This window comes from Synchiropus splendidus, chromosome 9, assembly GCF_027744825.2.
Source record: "Synchiropus splendidus isolate RoL2022-P1 chromosome 9, RoL_Sspl_1.0, whole genome shotgun sequence".
Lineage (NCBI taxonomy): Eukaryota > Metazoa > Chordata > Actinopteri > Syngnathiformes > Callionymidae > Synchiropus > Synchiropus splendidus.
In genome coordinates, this window is record NC_071342.1 from 19,095,428 (window position 1) to 19,111,231 (window position 15,804).

The following is a 15,804-nucleotide window of genomic DNA, read 5'->3' on the forward strand; positions in this document are numbered from 1 at the left end:
ACTAATCTCAACTCAACCATGGACCTTCAGGAGATGTCGCCGACAGGCTATGAAGTGCTTCAGGAAACCCTGGCAGAGAGAGAATTACAAGAGGGGGAAAACAAAATAACTAGGCAGTTTTACACCAGATTGAAGCTCTCCTGTAAATGTTGGTTTCATTTTTTTCTTTTCTTGGTCACTAAGCCCTAGATGCAGGACAGATTTGCTCTCCTGCCATAAGGTTTTCCTGTTAGGACTGATAGTTCATGCCACATGAGCTCTTGTGGTGTTTTGTTCTTGTCATTCCTGGGGCAGATTTCATACTGTAATACTTTAAAACTGTTTTATTTGACACCTAGTCAAACAAAGAAGACACGCTGCCTTTTGTTCAAACCAAGACACGTCGGATGTAATTGCAATAAAAACAACATCAGTCATATTTACACTGGGGATTAGAGTGTGCATGTTCTCAAGGCAAATACATAGCATCATGTCCCTCAGCCATTGAGCACGTGTGGCATAGCATCCCTCCTCCTCATGCGTGGCCAAAAGTAAACCAAATGGAAGCACTTACATATTTCAGTTTAAAATTAGATTCAAGTCCTTGAATGTTGTTTACACCTTTTTCGTAGAGGCAAACCAAAACATTGGAGTTTCCAGGGTGAAAAAGAGGTTTGGGGGACAGTGCGGTAGAGGGATGGGAGCTGGAGAGATGACTCCTGCAGCCCATCGCTCTTGTCATGGGAGCAGTGTTGCAGAGTGAAGAAAGGGGGGAGGAAGGGCGTTAATGTGCTCTGTATCATTCATAACAGTAATACTGGCATCACTTGCTGCTAAATAGCATCATTTGTCAAAGAAAAGGGCTCGGTGCCACACTGTTACTGATAAGCACTTGAAGGATACCTGCACTCCCTGTATATGGCTACACTTGTGAGGACTGTTAGTGGGGAAACTTCGCCTCAAACTTGTTTTTCCAGGGTGATATCGTCTGAATTATAAATGACATGCACTCTAGATGAATGAAAAATAGCAGTTAGTACTGCAGCCTGGCAGCCATGCTTCAAGTTGGGACCTTGAACCAGGGTTTGGACAGCTCTTCACGCGGTCTTTGGCTGAACTTGTCTTGAAGCAACTTGCCGTCGTTCTGTGTAGTTTGCTTTTCTAGTTTCCGTCCACTGTATGATGTGTGAGTGTTATCAGAGTGCAATAGACTTCAGCCCCCTGTGACCTTAGGATGTCTGGAATAAGCATGTTCTTTTACTGAAGCCTCTCGAATGTACCTCATTTTCTCTTCATAATTTCATGATTTTGAATATAGGCATAATTCGTATATTACAGCTAATCTCCAAACCTTGTTGGTTTTTCATTGCATCAGTCTTCATTGTTTATTTCATGATGAAGAGCTGCAAAGTGCAAGGAAATCCCTGGAAGGTTCCCTGGAAAACAAGAGTGTACTAGAAAAGCATTTGAGGATTGCAGAGCTTTTCCAGCAGCACTTTTCCTCCCACATTGAAATTTTGTGAAGTGGTGTTATTAAACATGCTCGACTATACACACAGCCCAAGGAAGTTTGCGCAGCAGCTCACCACCATTATTAGGTTTGTGAATCTAGGGCCATGATTCTGGACCTGTGGGTCAGAACCTAAATTGTATCTGTTTCTGGTCGCAAATTATCTGCTTTTATTTTGTCAAAATGTGTGCGCATATAAGGTTCCGAGTGCATTGTTTTCATAACACTTCAGTTCATGACTTCCTTATTTTCATATCAGGGTGTTATTCAGAGTGAACTCTCCATTACCATTTTAGCAGAATGTAAAGTCAAGATGGTAATTAGTAGCTTATTATCAATAATAAGTCGCTAATACGCTGCTTAACTCATACTCACAAGTATAAGTCGTATGATTAATGAAGTGTTTCTCTTATCACCTGTCAGCTATTGATATAAGTTCACTCTATATGGACAACAAACTGCCATGTTTTGCCACAACATCGAATCAAGGTTGATCTCCACTGTTCATGCCAAGACTGCGATGCAAAAAATTATTCTTGACAGGCAAGTCCCAAAAATAAATCGGTTGCTTTTAAACTTGTTGACATTGAAGGAGAGACTGTGAATGATGGTTAGGAGTGTAATGAACTGCCGTGTCTTTCAATGTGACCTTACAATCCCTTCTTCTCATAGGGAAATGGTTCGAACACCTTGTGACTAATGGGAGATTGTTGAACTAATGCTATGTTTGCAGAGAAATAAAAGATATGATGTGAAATTCCTCTGCGCTCTTCAAACCAGTCTGAGCGTCCTCTGTGGAATCCACTTTCATCTCACCAACTGAGAATACAGATGAAGAGTATTGGACACTTTTAAATTATTCACAGGCAACTGATCATCTCTCCTGGCACAGTCCCTGGCACACGTTTAGTTAGCTTTACCACACCCAGATTAATGAAGTGTAAAAAATAAGTAGAGAGCCGTTGAAACATCCACTTTCTCTGGGTGTAGAAGCAGATTTCAAACTTCAAATTCAAAGGCGTGGAACCAGTTTTGTCTCAAATCTTCTTCTTTCGCGATCGAACCCTGATATTTATGCGCGAAAAAGTGTCAGACCCAGATGAGTACGTGTTATTATTAATTATAGCGAGCATCAACCCATAAAGAGGCAGTCAAGAGCCGGAAGGGGAAGCCAGGGAAAAAAAAAAAAAAAAAGCAGCGGTTATTGATGACTCTGCGGTAAAATGCTCAATTTACACAGTCGTCACCCAAATTATATCTCATATTGAAAGGCGCTAAATTTGCATAAATCTCATTAGACACAATGAGGTGGCTTCATAAATCGTTATATTAATTAGTCACTTTTGCCACCCTTTTACTGGAAAGTAGGGAGTATTAATAAAATGTGAGGGCGTGTGATTGTAAAGCCTAATTGGTTGTTGTGTAAAGCTGTTGCTTTGCTGCTGCACGGGTGACAGCCTTGATTTAGTTTGGCCGCTGTCTTATTTCTGAAGTACCTGCTGGCAGGGAGAGGGGGGATTGTCGTGCGTGCTCATCGTATGAGGTGCTGTGGATGGCAGGCGATCGGTGCTAGACGCCGGAAACTACGTGTACAGTGCGGCTCCACACAAACCGGGCACTAAAGGGTCTGATCGCTGTCTGGGTGCACAACATAGTTCAAGCAACTTCTGAAAGTCCTAGAAGACAGAGGTGTGCAGCTTCAGCTGCAGGAAAATGGTGCTGGGGAACAGGAGCGCAGGGCACTGGTCCGGGACTGGCAGTGTGTGCGGATGTTTTCGCCTTTATTAGGCTGATCAACACCTGTTTTTGTTGACAGACAGGTTTGCTTAAAAGAATAATGCAGGCCTCTACAGTGACTGTTTCCACTGCTGTGATCTGGCAGCTGTGAAAACAGTGAAGAGGAAAGACGCTGATTTTTCCCAAGCTACTGAAGATCACCAGACCATTCATTGATCATTTCTGACGTTTTGATATGGACTTTACTGACTAAAATCTTCGCTCACTTTATTCAACGTGTTGTGAGAGCAGCGTGGATCGATGAACGCGCTCTGTGTTAGGCAGCCTGTTTCCGCTATTTCCTTGTAAAATAAACATGACAAGGCAAAGCTCTGTTCGACAAAATGTCTTGCCAACAATACATTTCTCCCATGAACCTCAAGCACAGGCTATATGGGCTGGAAAATCCATTCCCCTGGTCTTTCCCAGAGTTGGGAAAAACGCTTTCTCAGCTGTGTGGGATTCATATGAAAGATGAGCTTTGGGGTAGTTTGGGCAGTGTATGGGCAACTATGGAGGGTTCTTTCCTTTCTGTAAATAGCATGAGTGAAAGACGTGTTTAAGCGTATTTGCCTGTCCATTTTCCGTTGATCTTCAGTCACATCTGGCTCTGTATACATGGAATAAATGAATGGGATCAAGCATCCCCTCCTGGGTGGTTTTACACTAACTGGTAATGATCCCAGTTCTCGCGGGTCACAGGGTCTAATAGTGATGCTCGTCCCCCTTCCTCACCTCAGCCTTTCCCTTCGTTGACACAGTCCAATGTGGTGCATGAGCCAGTGCGGTGCAACGCCGACGGTGGGTTTGATTAGCCAGCCTGTCTGAGGCATGTGTCTGTGATGAATGAGGTCCATGAACCGCAGCCGCTCCAATTAAAACCCGGCTTTTTTGTCTTCAATATATTAATGTGTTTAGAGCCGCATGGGTCTGTGTGTGTGTGTGTGTCTTTACAGTATATGACTCACTTGGCGAGTGTGGCGGAGAGGCGTGTCCACTCATTGGTCCATTTGAGAACTGCCAGTCTGAGATTATTGTTATTGTATTTGTAAGTGTATTGTATATTGTATTTGACAAGGGGCATCATCAAATTTTTATAATACATAGATCAAAATAATAATGTTGGTAGTTTTGAAATAAAATAAAATAAAATAAAATAAAAATCTATGCAGTAGTATTTTGAATTAGACACGATCACTACTTCAGTAAATGTATTTGGAAGAGAGTCTGCTCTTTGAGTGAGGTACTTTTAACCCTACACTCTGTCTCACAGGTTCGTCTGTGGCCCAGCTGAAGGCGACGGACCCAGAAGGGGAGCCCCTCATATACGGGGTGTCGGGAGAGGAAGCAATGCGGTATTTTTCAGTCAACAAAGACACTGGAGTTGTCTGGCTACGACAGCAGCTGGACCGGGAGGTGAGGTTGACCAGCAGCTCTCTGCATTACCAAAGCAACAGCACTATAAAGAAGAAAACACACTCAAAACAATTTTTGGGGGGGAAAAAAGCAGATGGAATGCAAATGATCATATGATGAAAGAGAAGCGAAAAGTGTGCGGCGAGTAGTGGAGACAAAAGTAATTTGGGGTTGAGAGCAATTTTTGTGTTTTCACTGCTGGCGTCACATTAATGCGAAGTTTCTGCTGCTCTGTCTCCTGTTCATCAGACCAAGTCGGAGATGCAGGTTGAGTTCTACGTGAGTGACATCCAAGAGGTGAGAGACAACCTTTCAGAACCTGTGATGTGATGTATATCTTCACCTGTTCTAAACCTCAGTTTCCATTGAAAGATTTTTCTACCTGTTTACTTGAAAAGAGCTAACAACCCGAGGCAATGCTGTATTACTCCAAGGCTCTTACCATGTAGTTGTTTTGGTGGAAGCATGTGTTAACTACTTTTGTTAGGAATAAAACTCAACAAGTAACCACAGTGGACCTTAAGCTAAAAGAAATCCCTTGACACTATTAAAACATTAGCCACAGTCAGTCGTATAAATCCCGGTTGTTTCCGTCCCCGTGTCTCAGTTGGTCAGCGTCACATTTACAGTAGCTACAGCAACGCAAGCGTGTGTTTAAGTACCTTTGGAGCCAACAGAATGTGTCGTCCCTTAGGTGGTGAAAGACACCGTAAACATCCAGATCGGGGACGTGAACGACAACGCGCCGATCTTCCACGGCCAGCCGTACACCGTCCACATCCCAGAGGTGAGACTTGAATTTACTGCCGTGGCAAGCTGCAACATCCAGACTGGCTGTAAAATAACCAACGTGTATATCAGCGGTTGTGATGGCCTTTTATTTAACAGCCCAACCTTTCCCCGCTGAAGGTTCAACCGAAAGGACAATGCATCATGTTCGACCCTCCCAAAAAAAGCGTCGTAATTTATTGGTTTATGAACATAAAAATGCTAATGACAGTGGGGGAACAATGTGTCATGAAAGAGCTGCTCTCACATCAACAGAGATTTGCATTCTGGAAGACAGGAGTTTCATCAGAAATGGAAGAAGCAGACCAGGAAAGGAACTATTTTGAGATGCGTAGTTTGTTATTATTTATTCAAGTACATGGTCTGGTGATATGTGATTCAGCTCTGGTTCACTTAGTTGTCTCCTGGCTTTGACTGAGTTTGCAAAGCCAGTGCTATTGGGAAGTTAAACTCCCTACAGTAAAGTCTTCAATCTCTTTTCTTCACTGTCTCCTGCACCTCCATGTCCTCTGTCTGGATCTGCTACCTCCCTCCTTCCTCTCTTCTTAGTGCCCTCTGCCTCATCTAATCCTTGATATGAAGTAATTGCGGAGTGGAGGATTGCAAAAAGGGGCTGGAATACACACATGCGCAACGCTTATATGTTGTGTTGTGTTTTTATTGAGCACCAAATCTTCAAAGCCACTGGCGTTTTCTCTCTCCCAGCCATTTAGTAAGAGAGAAAGAGCGAGAGGGTGTTTAGATGTTGCTCACTGTTTCCTCAATGTTTCGACTGGTCTGTTCCAGACCACCCACAAGGGACAGTTCTCCTCGGCCAGCGTAACCATCACTCAGTTGTTTGGGGCACTACACAATTTCGAAGCTCTCGAAACAATAGGCTTCAGTTGAGCCTGTAGAAAGCTATTAAACAGAGCTGTGTTTGACCCTCATTCTGTGACATATCATTTGTTTCCATGCATCACTGACTGAATTACCGCTCACGACTGCACGGCCTCCAAATAGCAAACAAATTCAGGCTGTGAGGTTTGGACTGGCAATAAGTAGAGTCCATTTGAAGCATCAACAGGAGCGTGTCTACAGATTGGATTTGACCTGGTCCAGGGGCCACATTTGGCCCCCTCAGTTATCCTCATGAAGATACTGTCATTCAGTGCATGATGTATTGTTATTATTATTATATTTCTTTTTATATGAACACAATTTCCCTTTGTTTTTTTCATTTCAACTTGTAGTTGTTTTTTTTTTATTATAATATTTATGTTTTATCATACAATGCATTTAGTTTTGTAATTTATTTACCCATATATTCAATCACATAATATAATGATTATAAAATAATGTAGTAATTCAGATTAATCGTGTCAAAAATCTCACTTTCTTTTGTCATTTTTGTGCCCTAATTCCTCTCACACATAAATATTCACTGTTTCTTTTGCTTATTTATTATTACACTACATGTAAAATAATGCAACTTCTGTCATAATATATATATATATATACATAGAAGAAGGCGTCACACTTTTGCATGTTTTATTGGACACCACCTCACGACAGTATTGCATGTCCCTCATCTGAATCTCATGTTATTATTCACCTGTTGGTTAAATTGATTTTGTAAATAAGAGTACAGCTGGAATCCGTGTGCATATAAGCAGGAGCATCTCTATCCACGCTCAGGGAAACAGTCATAGTTTAAGTTTGGCACTTCATGATGATCCTCAGTGGAGCTGAAAGGAGAACCATCTCAGAATGTGTGGGGAAGGGAACGTGGCAGCCAGTCTTGGAAAAGGTAGCTGCCAAAAGGAAGATGTGGGTCATTAAAAAAACACTTGTTGGGACTGAGATAAACTATATTATGACCCAATTTCCATGAGGGTGTTTGAAGCATCTGAATGGCGATTGTGCTTAAATTCAGTCGAGGAAACGTGATGGCGATCTGATCACATGACTCAGTCGAGCATTCCATGAACAGGAATATCCTCCTGGTCTGCTTTCATTGGACTACACTGTTTTATAAGGGCAGAGGTTTGAGGCCTTGCCTTTATCCTGCCACTCTATAATAGTGAGTCTCATAAATGGCGGCTGGTGTGTAGATGTGATTTTGCGTTTATGCATGGTATACAATTACCTTGGAATCACCTGACAAGGTTCTGCTACGTCAAGGACGGTTATAATGAGACAGAAACCCCCAGTAAAGGGAAGGTGCGATCAGTGTAATATCAGCTGTTGTTCGCATGTTCATAATAAGCCTGGGTTTTATTCTATCTGGCTGGTTTCTGACACTCGGCTACAGTTTTTTCTAAAGGAAACCTGTCTGAGAGGATGTTGTGAAACCAAGGCTGTCGCATGATAGAGAGCCTTCTTCCAAGTGTTTTTCTCCCGGATATTTGAGGAGACTTTTAATGAGTCTGAACAGCGACGATGTTTGTACCGGCGGAACAATCGAAACCTACTGCTTCCTCTTTCACTGTCCTTATCTTGTTTCCACACGGCTTCTGTCGCGAGGATTTTTACGGCATCATTACCGTCATGAACTCACCTGACCGCCGGCCGACCAGGCGTCTATCCATCACGCTGACTGTTTGAATGGACACATCCTAGCTAGCAAAAAATAATACACTTTTTTTTGGTAAACTGAGAGCAGCAGGAACAGAGGAGGTTCAGTTAAGAATGTTTTCTGGATGAGAGACATGAGAGAATTTAAAGTTCTGCAGTGAGCACATGAAGAAATGTGAGCGTGGAGGTGAACTACACACTGGAGAGCGCGTGTGTACGGCGCGCGTGTGTGTGTGTGTAAATGTCGTTTTAATTTGCCGAGCCATAAAGAGGGTGAAGGGGAGCAGGTGGGCTGCGAGCGTTTCCTCTGTCTGTGCTAATGAGCTGACCAGATTTACAGCATCCACACCGTCCGCCAGCAGCACACAGAAAGACCAGCCACTCTCACCAGGAATAATGTTTGGATTGAACAGCAGATGGGCAACAACCGGATTCCGTTATTGGTTCGGATGATGAAGCGTAATGAGGAGAGGTTTTAACATTCCACTGCTCTTTGGACAAATCGACTGGTATTTGATAACTGTTTGCCAAATATGTGATGTATTCCAGTGATTCTCAACCATAGGGCCGGGGCCCTTGGTTGGGCCGCGTGCACCACCTTGAGGGCCGCTAAAAGTTTTTTTTTGTTTTTTTTTTAACCTTAGCGCTGTGAGAGCCGCGACACGCTTGGTTTCAATACATTTGCCTCATATGGTGGCAGTAGTGTGTCACTGAATTGACTTGACATCTGCAAACGTGATCGTAAACAACTATGGAGAAGTTCTTGAAAAGAAAAATGATAAAAGAAAGTGAAGGAAAGTCCCCCCACCAGTTATTTTTTTCCTTAGTAAATTTGATGAATAAGGCTTACCCTGGTTCTGCATTTGGTTGGAATTTTCGATGACAAATAAATATCTTTGGTCAAATGGTTTATTGTCATTTCACAAGGTTTTGGTTTGTTTACGTGTAAGTAGATTAAATATGGTTTTATGATCACAAATCAAGAGCAATGAGTCAGTGCTGTTGAATGGGCCTCGGGCCCATTTGTTCTGGGAAAGGTGGGCCCCGAGATCAAGAAGGTTAAGAAGCCCTGATGTATGTACAGTTGATTTTCAGTCTACTGAGGGCCATCCTTGACTTTAAGGATTTAAAAGATACTGTGTCTCACCAGTAAACATCACAACTGCAAATTTAGTTTAAGATTTTCAACTGAATCTTACAGGATACTTGGTCATTAAAGTCCAACTTATTCAGGTTGACAGTCAATAGCGCTCAAGAACTAATCTGATCTCCTGAATGAAAGCACCAGTCCTATAAACTGGATATATTTTTAGAAGCGATTACAATGTCTGCCAAGCAAAACAGCATTCTACAGAACAGAAAGTCGTTGTCACGCATGTAAATGTGGATAATTACAGCCACATCACAGAAAAAAAAAAAAAGCACAGCACTTGTAGCCTCCACGATAAACACCAAATGAATCTGGAATCTCAGCAGAATTGAGGAGCAGAAAAACAACATAAGCAATTATTCCACTAAATAATAGTCCATGGATATTTGGCTCTTTTAAAGCACCCCAGAGAACTTCAGAGCAACACGACTTTCTTTCATCAGCCAGTCTGTTCCTAATCGTTTCTCCTAAAAATGAAGCATATTTAAGAAACTTTAAAAGTGGAGGCCACGAAACGTCAGACCTTATGAACAAAGCTATGATTAAAGAGGCATGTGAGCCCTCACCTCTGGACATTCCATTCACAATGTTCTGATTTCACTGCAAATTGGTAAGTTTTCTTAAATTTCAAATTCACCCACATAGTCTAAATGCACCAGTAAAATCAACTGAAAATGCACTTGTGTTGTTGTTGCCCACTTTTATCTACAACTTACTCAGAGAGTAAGAGAACAACAAGAGAACAACTTAGTCAATACTTGAGAGAAATTCAAATTTCCCTTAGTCGGACTACACGACCTGGATAACCCGATTAATAGTGCGACTAAGCTAGCACGTAACCAAGTCGCTCGACTCCGACTGGACGGGGTGACGTGCGGCTTGGTGAGCTTCAGTAAACAAACTAATGCTGTGTAATGACCTTCTATACAATTGAGAAGTCGTGTATGTAACCTCATGCAGTATGTGTGTTCCTCTGCCTTAGCTGATGTCTGCGGGGAAGAAATTACAAACCTGATATCAGCTGTGTTTTGTTACTCGTGACGACGATGCTCTGCAGATCTTGTCTCTAACTTCCCGCACGCAGGTTGTTTTGAACACTAGAAGACGTGAATTGTTGGTTTGAGGAGACGACGTTACCTCCATGTTGGCAACTGTTAGCATGGTTGCTAAGTTATCCGGGGCTCACGCCGTTGATCAGAAGCGCAGCTCTGTACTTGAGTAACTTGAGTAACTCGGTATTTAATTCAGAAAGGAATCGTGTTGGCGATGAAGACAGCTTCATGGTGGGTACAGTGGTCAACCATCGCTCTGAAGCGTTGATTCAGACTTGTAAGATAAGTTTGTTATGATCGCTGTGTAAGGCGTACAATATAACAGTCTGAAATGGCTCCTCGCTACCTGTCAACTTAGCCTCTTCTTCGTCTACCGACAGCAGAACCTGAAGAGCCCCCTTGTCATGAAGGTATATTATTCAGTAGCTTGGCAGCTTTATGGGCCCATTGCCTTATTCGGGCTACGCTCTCCATGTACATGTAATGAATGAATGAACAAATGAATGAATGAATAAGCGCACTCAGTCTCAGAAGGTCACCGCAGCATGCCTCTTGAAGAGAAAGCAGCCCAAACGTGAGTGTAAATCCATCTGAAACTACCTAACTACTAACTAAACTAACTAAAACCTAATGCTGCAAGATGTTTTTATGGTTGACTGTAGTTGTTGATTATTACTTAGTTGTATGATATATTATCATACAAAGTACAGAACTGTGGTGTAGAGGAACACGACAGATTTCCATTCAGCTCCTCCACTTGAACTACTTGCGGCTGAAGGAGAGCTGCCATTATGTCGGGGAATTGGATGTTTAGTGTTGATGGCAGCCAAACAGACACCAGTGCTTTCATTCTCTTATTGTCCTCTTGTCAGGGACTGCGTCGGAACACCTGTCCCACTGCCGTCAACTCAGAACGACTGAAGCATCAGACGATTCTTTGTAAAGACCAATTGAATTTTAATGCAGCCACTCCTCCCACATGCACAGTTTCAAACTTACATCACAAGCCAGTCTGCACACAGAGGTTTTGACGCACACATGCTGTGTCACGGAGCGTGGATTTGTCCCCAAAATAATTTCAGTATCATCCCTCCAGGTCTTTGCTGAAGAGTAATTGAATCCATGCTGAGTGGTGGCTTGTTGACAGGCGAAGGCCTGAAAAAGAATCCTGCTTGACACTAAGACCCTGAGCCCCATCAGGTGCGATGGAGGGTTTAAGGAGGAAAGAGGAAATAGATAACGCGAGAAGGTTAAATGGAGAGGAGTCAATATTTTACTCACCTCAGTTGAGATTTATGACTTTCCTCTGCATACTCAGGCTTTTGTGCCACTTGTACACAGGACACGACGGCAACTTTTCTAAAAAAAAAAATTGAGGTCTGGAGAATGGAACAGCTGGTTTCCTCTGTCCATCTGCAAATCCATCACAACTGTGTGACCTCTTGAAACATCTGACTTAACAGCTGTTTTATTATTCACTCATCAACTCTGAAACTTTTTTTCTAATTTATTATATATTTTATCCTTATTATCTTTACTATATATTTTAAAACACAGACTGTGTATGATATATTTAACCTGTCGACTCTCACCAATCCATTTAGAAGTCGAGTTATTCATGACCGGATGGAGCTGAGCTCCTTCCTCAGGTTGAGGAGTTCCACCATCTTTGCTCTTGTTCGTGAGTGAGGGAAGAATGGGGCTGAGTGACAGACCGATCAATACATCATCTTGATGACTTGTAGTCAATGTCTTCTGGTGGGAAAAGTGCTGAGCCAAAAGACAAAGCTCTCCGTTTACTCCATGTTCCTGCTCTGAGCTGTGTTCGCTTGCTAAAAGAACATCATTTAAATGAGTTTTCTCTGCGCCTTGACTCTCTCTTATTTATAGGAGAGAACCTCAGAGACTAAGAGGAACCACTTATCTCCATCTCGAGTTGAGGTGGCCTGGACAATGTGTCTCTTGGGAGCCTTTCTGGTGATGGGTTCAAACAGGCTGTCAGCAGTGCTGCTTTTGGCCGCCTATCCTCTTTTTAGTGTTGGTCTAGTCTTTAAGCTGTCACTTTAGTTTGTACTCCCTTCCAAACTCTAGTCCAGTTTTAGTCTCCTTTATTAAAGCAACAGGTCTCAGTATCCTGGGAATTCTAGATATTGCAGAACAAACACAGAACAAAGTGTTAGGAACCTTTCTGAGGAAAAAAAAACCCATAAGATTTAACTTAGATTGTGGTTGTTTTCTTGAAATATAAACTATAATTAGGCATGAGAAAAAAACCTCTCGAAAAACAAAACATTGCTTGAGCTTTTCGTCAGGAATCAATAGTTTCAGCGGAATCCTCGACATTATTTCACTCATTTTTCACGAAAAAATAAATAAATGATATTAACAATACAATTAATAATAATTAATACTTTGTAAAAAGTAAAAGTATAAAATAATGATAATTATTATCATTATATTTATGCTTCATCAGCGGAGATCCATGACAAAAATAAACACAAATGAAACATCAGGAAAATGAGAAATGACCTGAGCAACAGTAGTAGGCGTCACATGACCAGCCTCTTCCCCACATGGCAGAGGTGTGTTGAAAACAGTATATCATCAGAGTTTTCTCTGACAAAAGCAACACTAGCTTTCAGTCGCCATGTGGGACGCAGAGGAGGCCCCCACGACACAAACCTGCAGAGCTAAGTGTTTTTACTGGACTGGATGACACCGAACACCGATCTGATTTGCCTCATCATTTGGAACCGCACACCTTGTGTGTTCGCACCTCGCACTTCCATCACCTGCCTGGGTGTGAAAACAGGTTGATGGGAGTGTGTTGCCGCTCGCCGCTCGCTGTGATGGACTGATGTTCCCTCTCACAGTGTCCCCGCCTTTTAAGGAGCGGCAGCCGCGATTGGCTCCAGTGACCATTGACCTTTACAGAGACCTTGCACTCGGCATTGAATGAGTGATGTAATTGTGTTTCTGACCTTGTGGTTTGTGCATAATTATCATATCATGCGTGTGAATGACAGAGTTATAACTCAAATCCTCTGACTGAATCCATTTTTCTTCCATTTTTTTTTCAAATCTTCCTCAAATGAGTTTCCCTCAGTTGTTGTGGAGCCATTTTTCTCCGTGTTATTTCAAGTTCAGGGGTGAGCACAACAAATGCTTGGCTGCGTCACGTGCGCCGAAAATAAATCACCTCTTTTTCCCTTTATCTTTCTGTCATTTACCTTTAGCCAGTGAGCGTGAAGAGCACCTTGATTTGCCTGAAAGAGAGGGATGAGTGCATATTTGTCTGTCAAGAATCCAGAGAGGGTTGAAGTTTGTGAAGGACCGTGAAGAAACAGGAGAAAGAAAGGGGGATGAGGATCGGCGAAGTGAATGGGGTGAACATGAAATTGGGAACGGACAGCGCGCTCTTCCAAAAGCCATTAAAGTTGCATGGATTTTGTATCCTCCCTCTGTATGAATAAAAGGCTCGGCTTTGCTGTTTTAAAGGTGCACCTTCCACCCTCCATGGTGCACCCTGCCTTGCTTTTGGCGCTCTCCTTCCCACGCTCACTAAGCAGGATGGCTGGCAGAGTTGGAGACAGTTGCAGAGCTGTCACCGCATTTTTCTGGTATTTATTTACATTCATGACTTAAACTAAAATGACAAATGTGAGTTTGTATGGAATATATTTTATATAGAGTCAAGCTTCATGTCAGGAAATTGGATTCCTCTGACAACCGCCGCCCAATCTGAGCTGTATTCAAACGTCTGTCCCAGCATCGCTGTTCTGCCATCGGTTTGTCCTCAATAGAACTTCCTTAGCTGTCACTTCCACCACTCTGATAAAGTGCAGGGGGGGTGTAGAAATCTGGATTATTTTAACGCTCTTTAAGGACAAGAGAGAAAGCTTTTATCTAAACTCTCACACCCCTCGATGCTTTGGACTGCGTTTTGTCAACAAGTGATATTTAAATGCTGCAGCTTCTCATTCTGCTTTTAGATACCATAAATACCGCAGTGTGTTTTTTAGCATAATATTCAACCCTACCAGCAGTAAATGGGAAATAATAATGTGGTTTTATGACATAGGTCATTCACTATTTTTCAAATCATAACACACACTTACTTTATATTTAATGTTGCAGTGTTAAAAATAAATAAGTAAATAAATAAATTGTTAAACAAATGTTAAATGTTAAATAAATTATTGTCCCAAATAATAATTGTTATAATATAATAATTGTTGTAATATAATAATTATTTTTAATATAACATAAATACCACAGTGTTTTGTTTTGTTTTTTTGCGAAATATTCAACACTAGCAACTGTAAATGGGAAATAATAACGTGGTTTTATGACATAGGTCATACAATAATTATTTTTTCAGCTTCTATATGACGGCTTCTAGATGACCCAAATAAATACACATTTTTCAAGGCAAAACACACACTTATTTTGTATTTCATTTTGAATTGTTAAAAAAAAATCGTCATTCAAATCATTTGTATTTTATTATAGTACAGTAATTATCTCTTTTGAAATAAACTATATTTGATTCTGCTTGGCATTTTAATGTAGATTATTCAATCAGTATGAATATGAATATATCATTGTTCAATGATATATTCATATTCTATGTCATTCATGTATAATATTTAAATTTATAAATTTAAATTTAAATGTATATTTAAAATAATTTAAATACTTCATATGAGACTATAACTTGCAATGTTTCATGTTCTATATTATTATTAGTAGTTGTAGTAGTATTACTAGTAGCAGTAATAATAATATAATAATTTTCATTATTGTTGTAATAATAATAATAATAATAATAATGTATGCCAAATGTATGTTTTTTACATTATTTATTGATGAAAATTGTATATTGTATATATTATATCTCACATATCTTAAGAAAAGTAATTCCTTCTGACCACCACCCTGACTTGATAAAGGTCGGGTTGTTGGTGACCCTAGAAAGTGTTGCCAAAAAGACAAGCAAGACTAAGAAAACCTCCCTCCCGTGTCACTTTGGCCCTATTTCACACAAAATTGAAAAGGCATATGAGCATGATATTAGTGTTTTCGGGCACTTAATGGCCTCCTCGCGCTAAGTTAAAAATGTGATCTCTGCACGGTACACAGAATCGCTGCGCTTTAACTGATTGCACTGAGGTTTCTCCTGCACTTTTATGCTCCTCTGGAGACTCTGCTGTTTGATTTTAATGGCATTTTTAGTCTCGCCAGTGATAATGCTGGGAAAGCAAACACGCCGTACGTCATAAATTCATTCCATGTCCCACTGCCACTGTTAACAGGATTTTCTTTAACAAGCCTGTTAGTGTCTTGCTGCTGACCTCATCCTTTAAAAGTGAGTATCAAATTGTAGATGTATATAACTGTAGTGTATGATACGGTATGGCAGCGCGAGCAAGAGGACGTTATGTCCAGGAGGGAATTTCGAAGATACTGTTTGTCATACCGAACACAAGGCGAGTGAGGTCTGTCCTTCCTGAAAACAGACCTCTAACCCCGAGTTGCCTTCCACACTGTCCCCAACATAAGAGCTTTGATGTATA

The 15,804-nt window shown here is 41.3% G+C and overlaps 1 protein-coding gene across 1 annotated transcript in view; it reads left to right on the forward strand.

The window, feature by feature from the left end:
• cdh23 (cadherin-related 23) overlaps positions 1-15,804 on the forward strand; it is a 181,402-nt gene that overhangs the window by 40,006 nt on the left and 125,592 nt on the right. Inside the window, exons 4-6 of the mRNA XM_053874275.1 lie at positions 4,539-4,681; positions 4,931-4,978; positions 5,376-5,468. Of these exons, the coding sequence (XP_053730250.1) occupies positions 4,539-4,681; positions 4,931-4,978; positions 5,376-5,468 (284 nt within the window). The remainder of the gene's footprint in view (positions 1-4,538; positions 4,682-4,930; positions 4,979-5,375; positions 5,469-15,804) is intronic.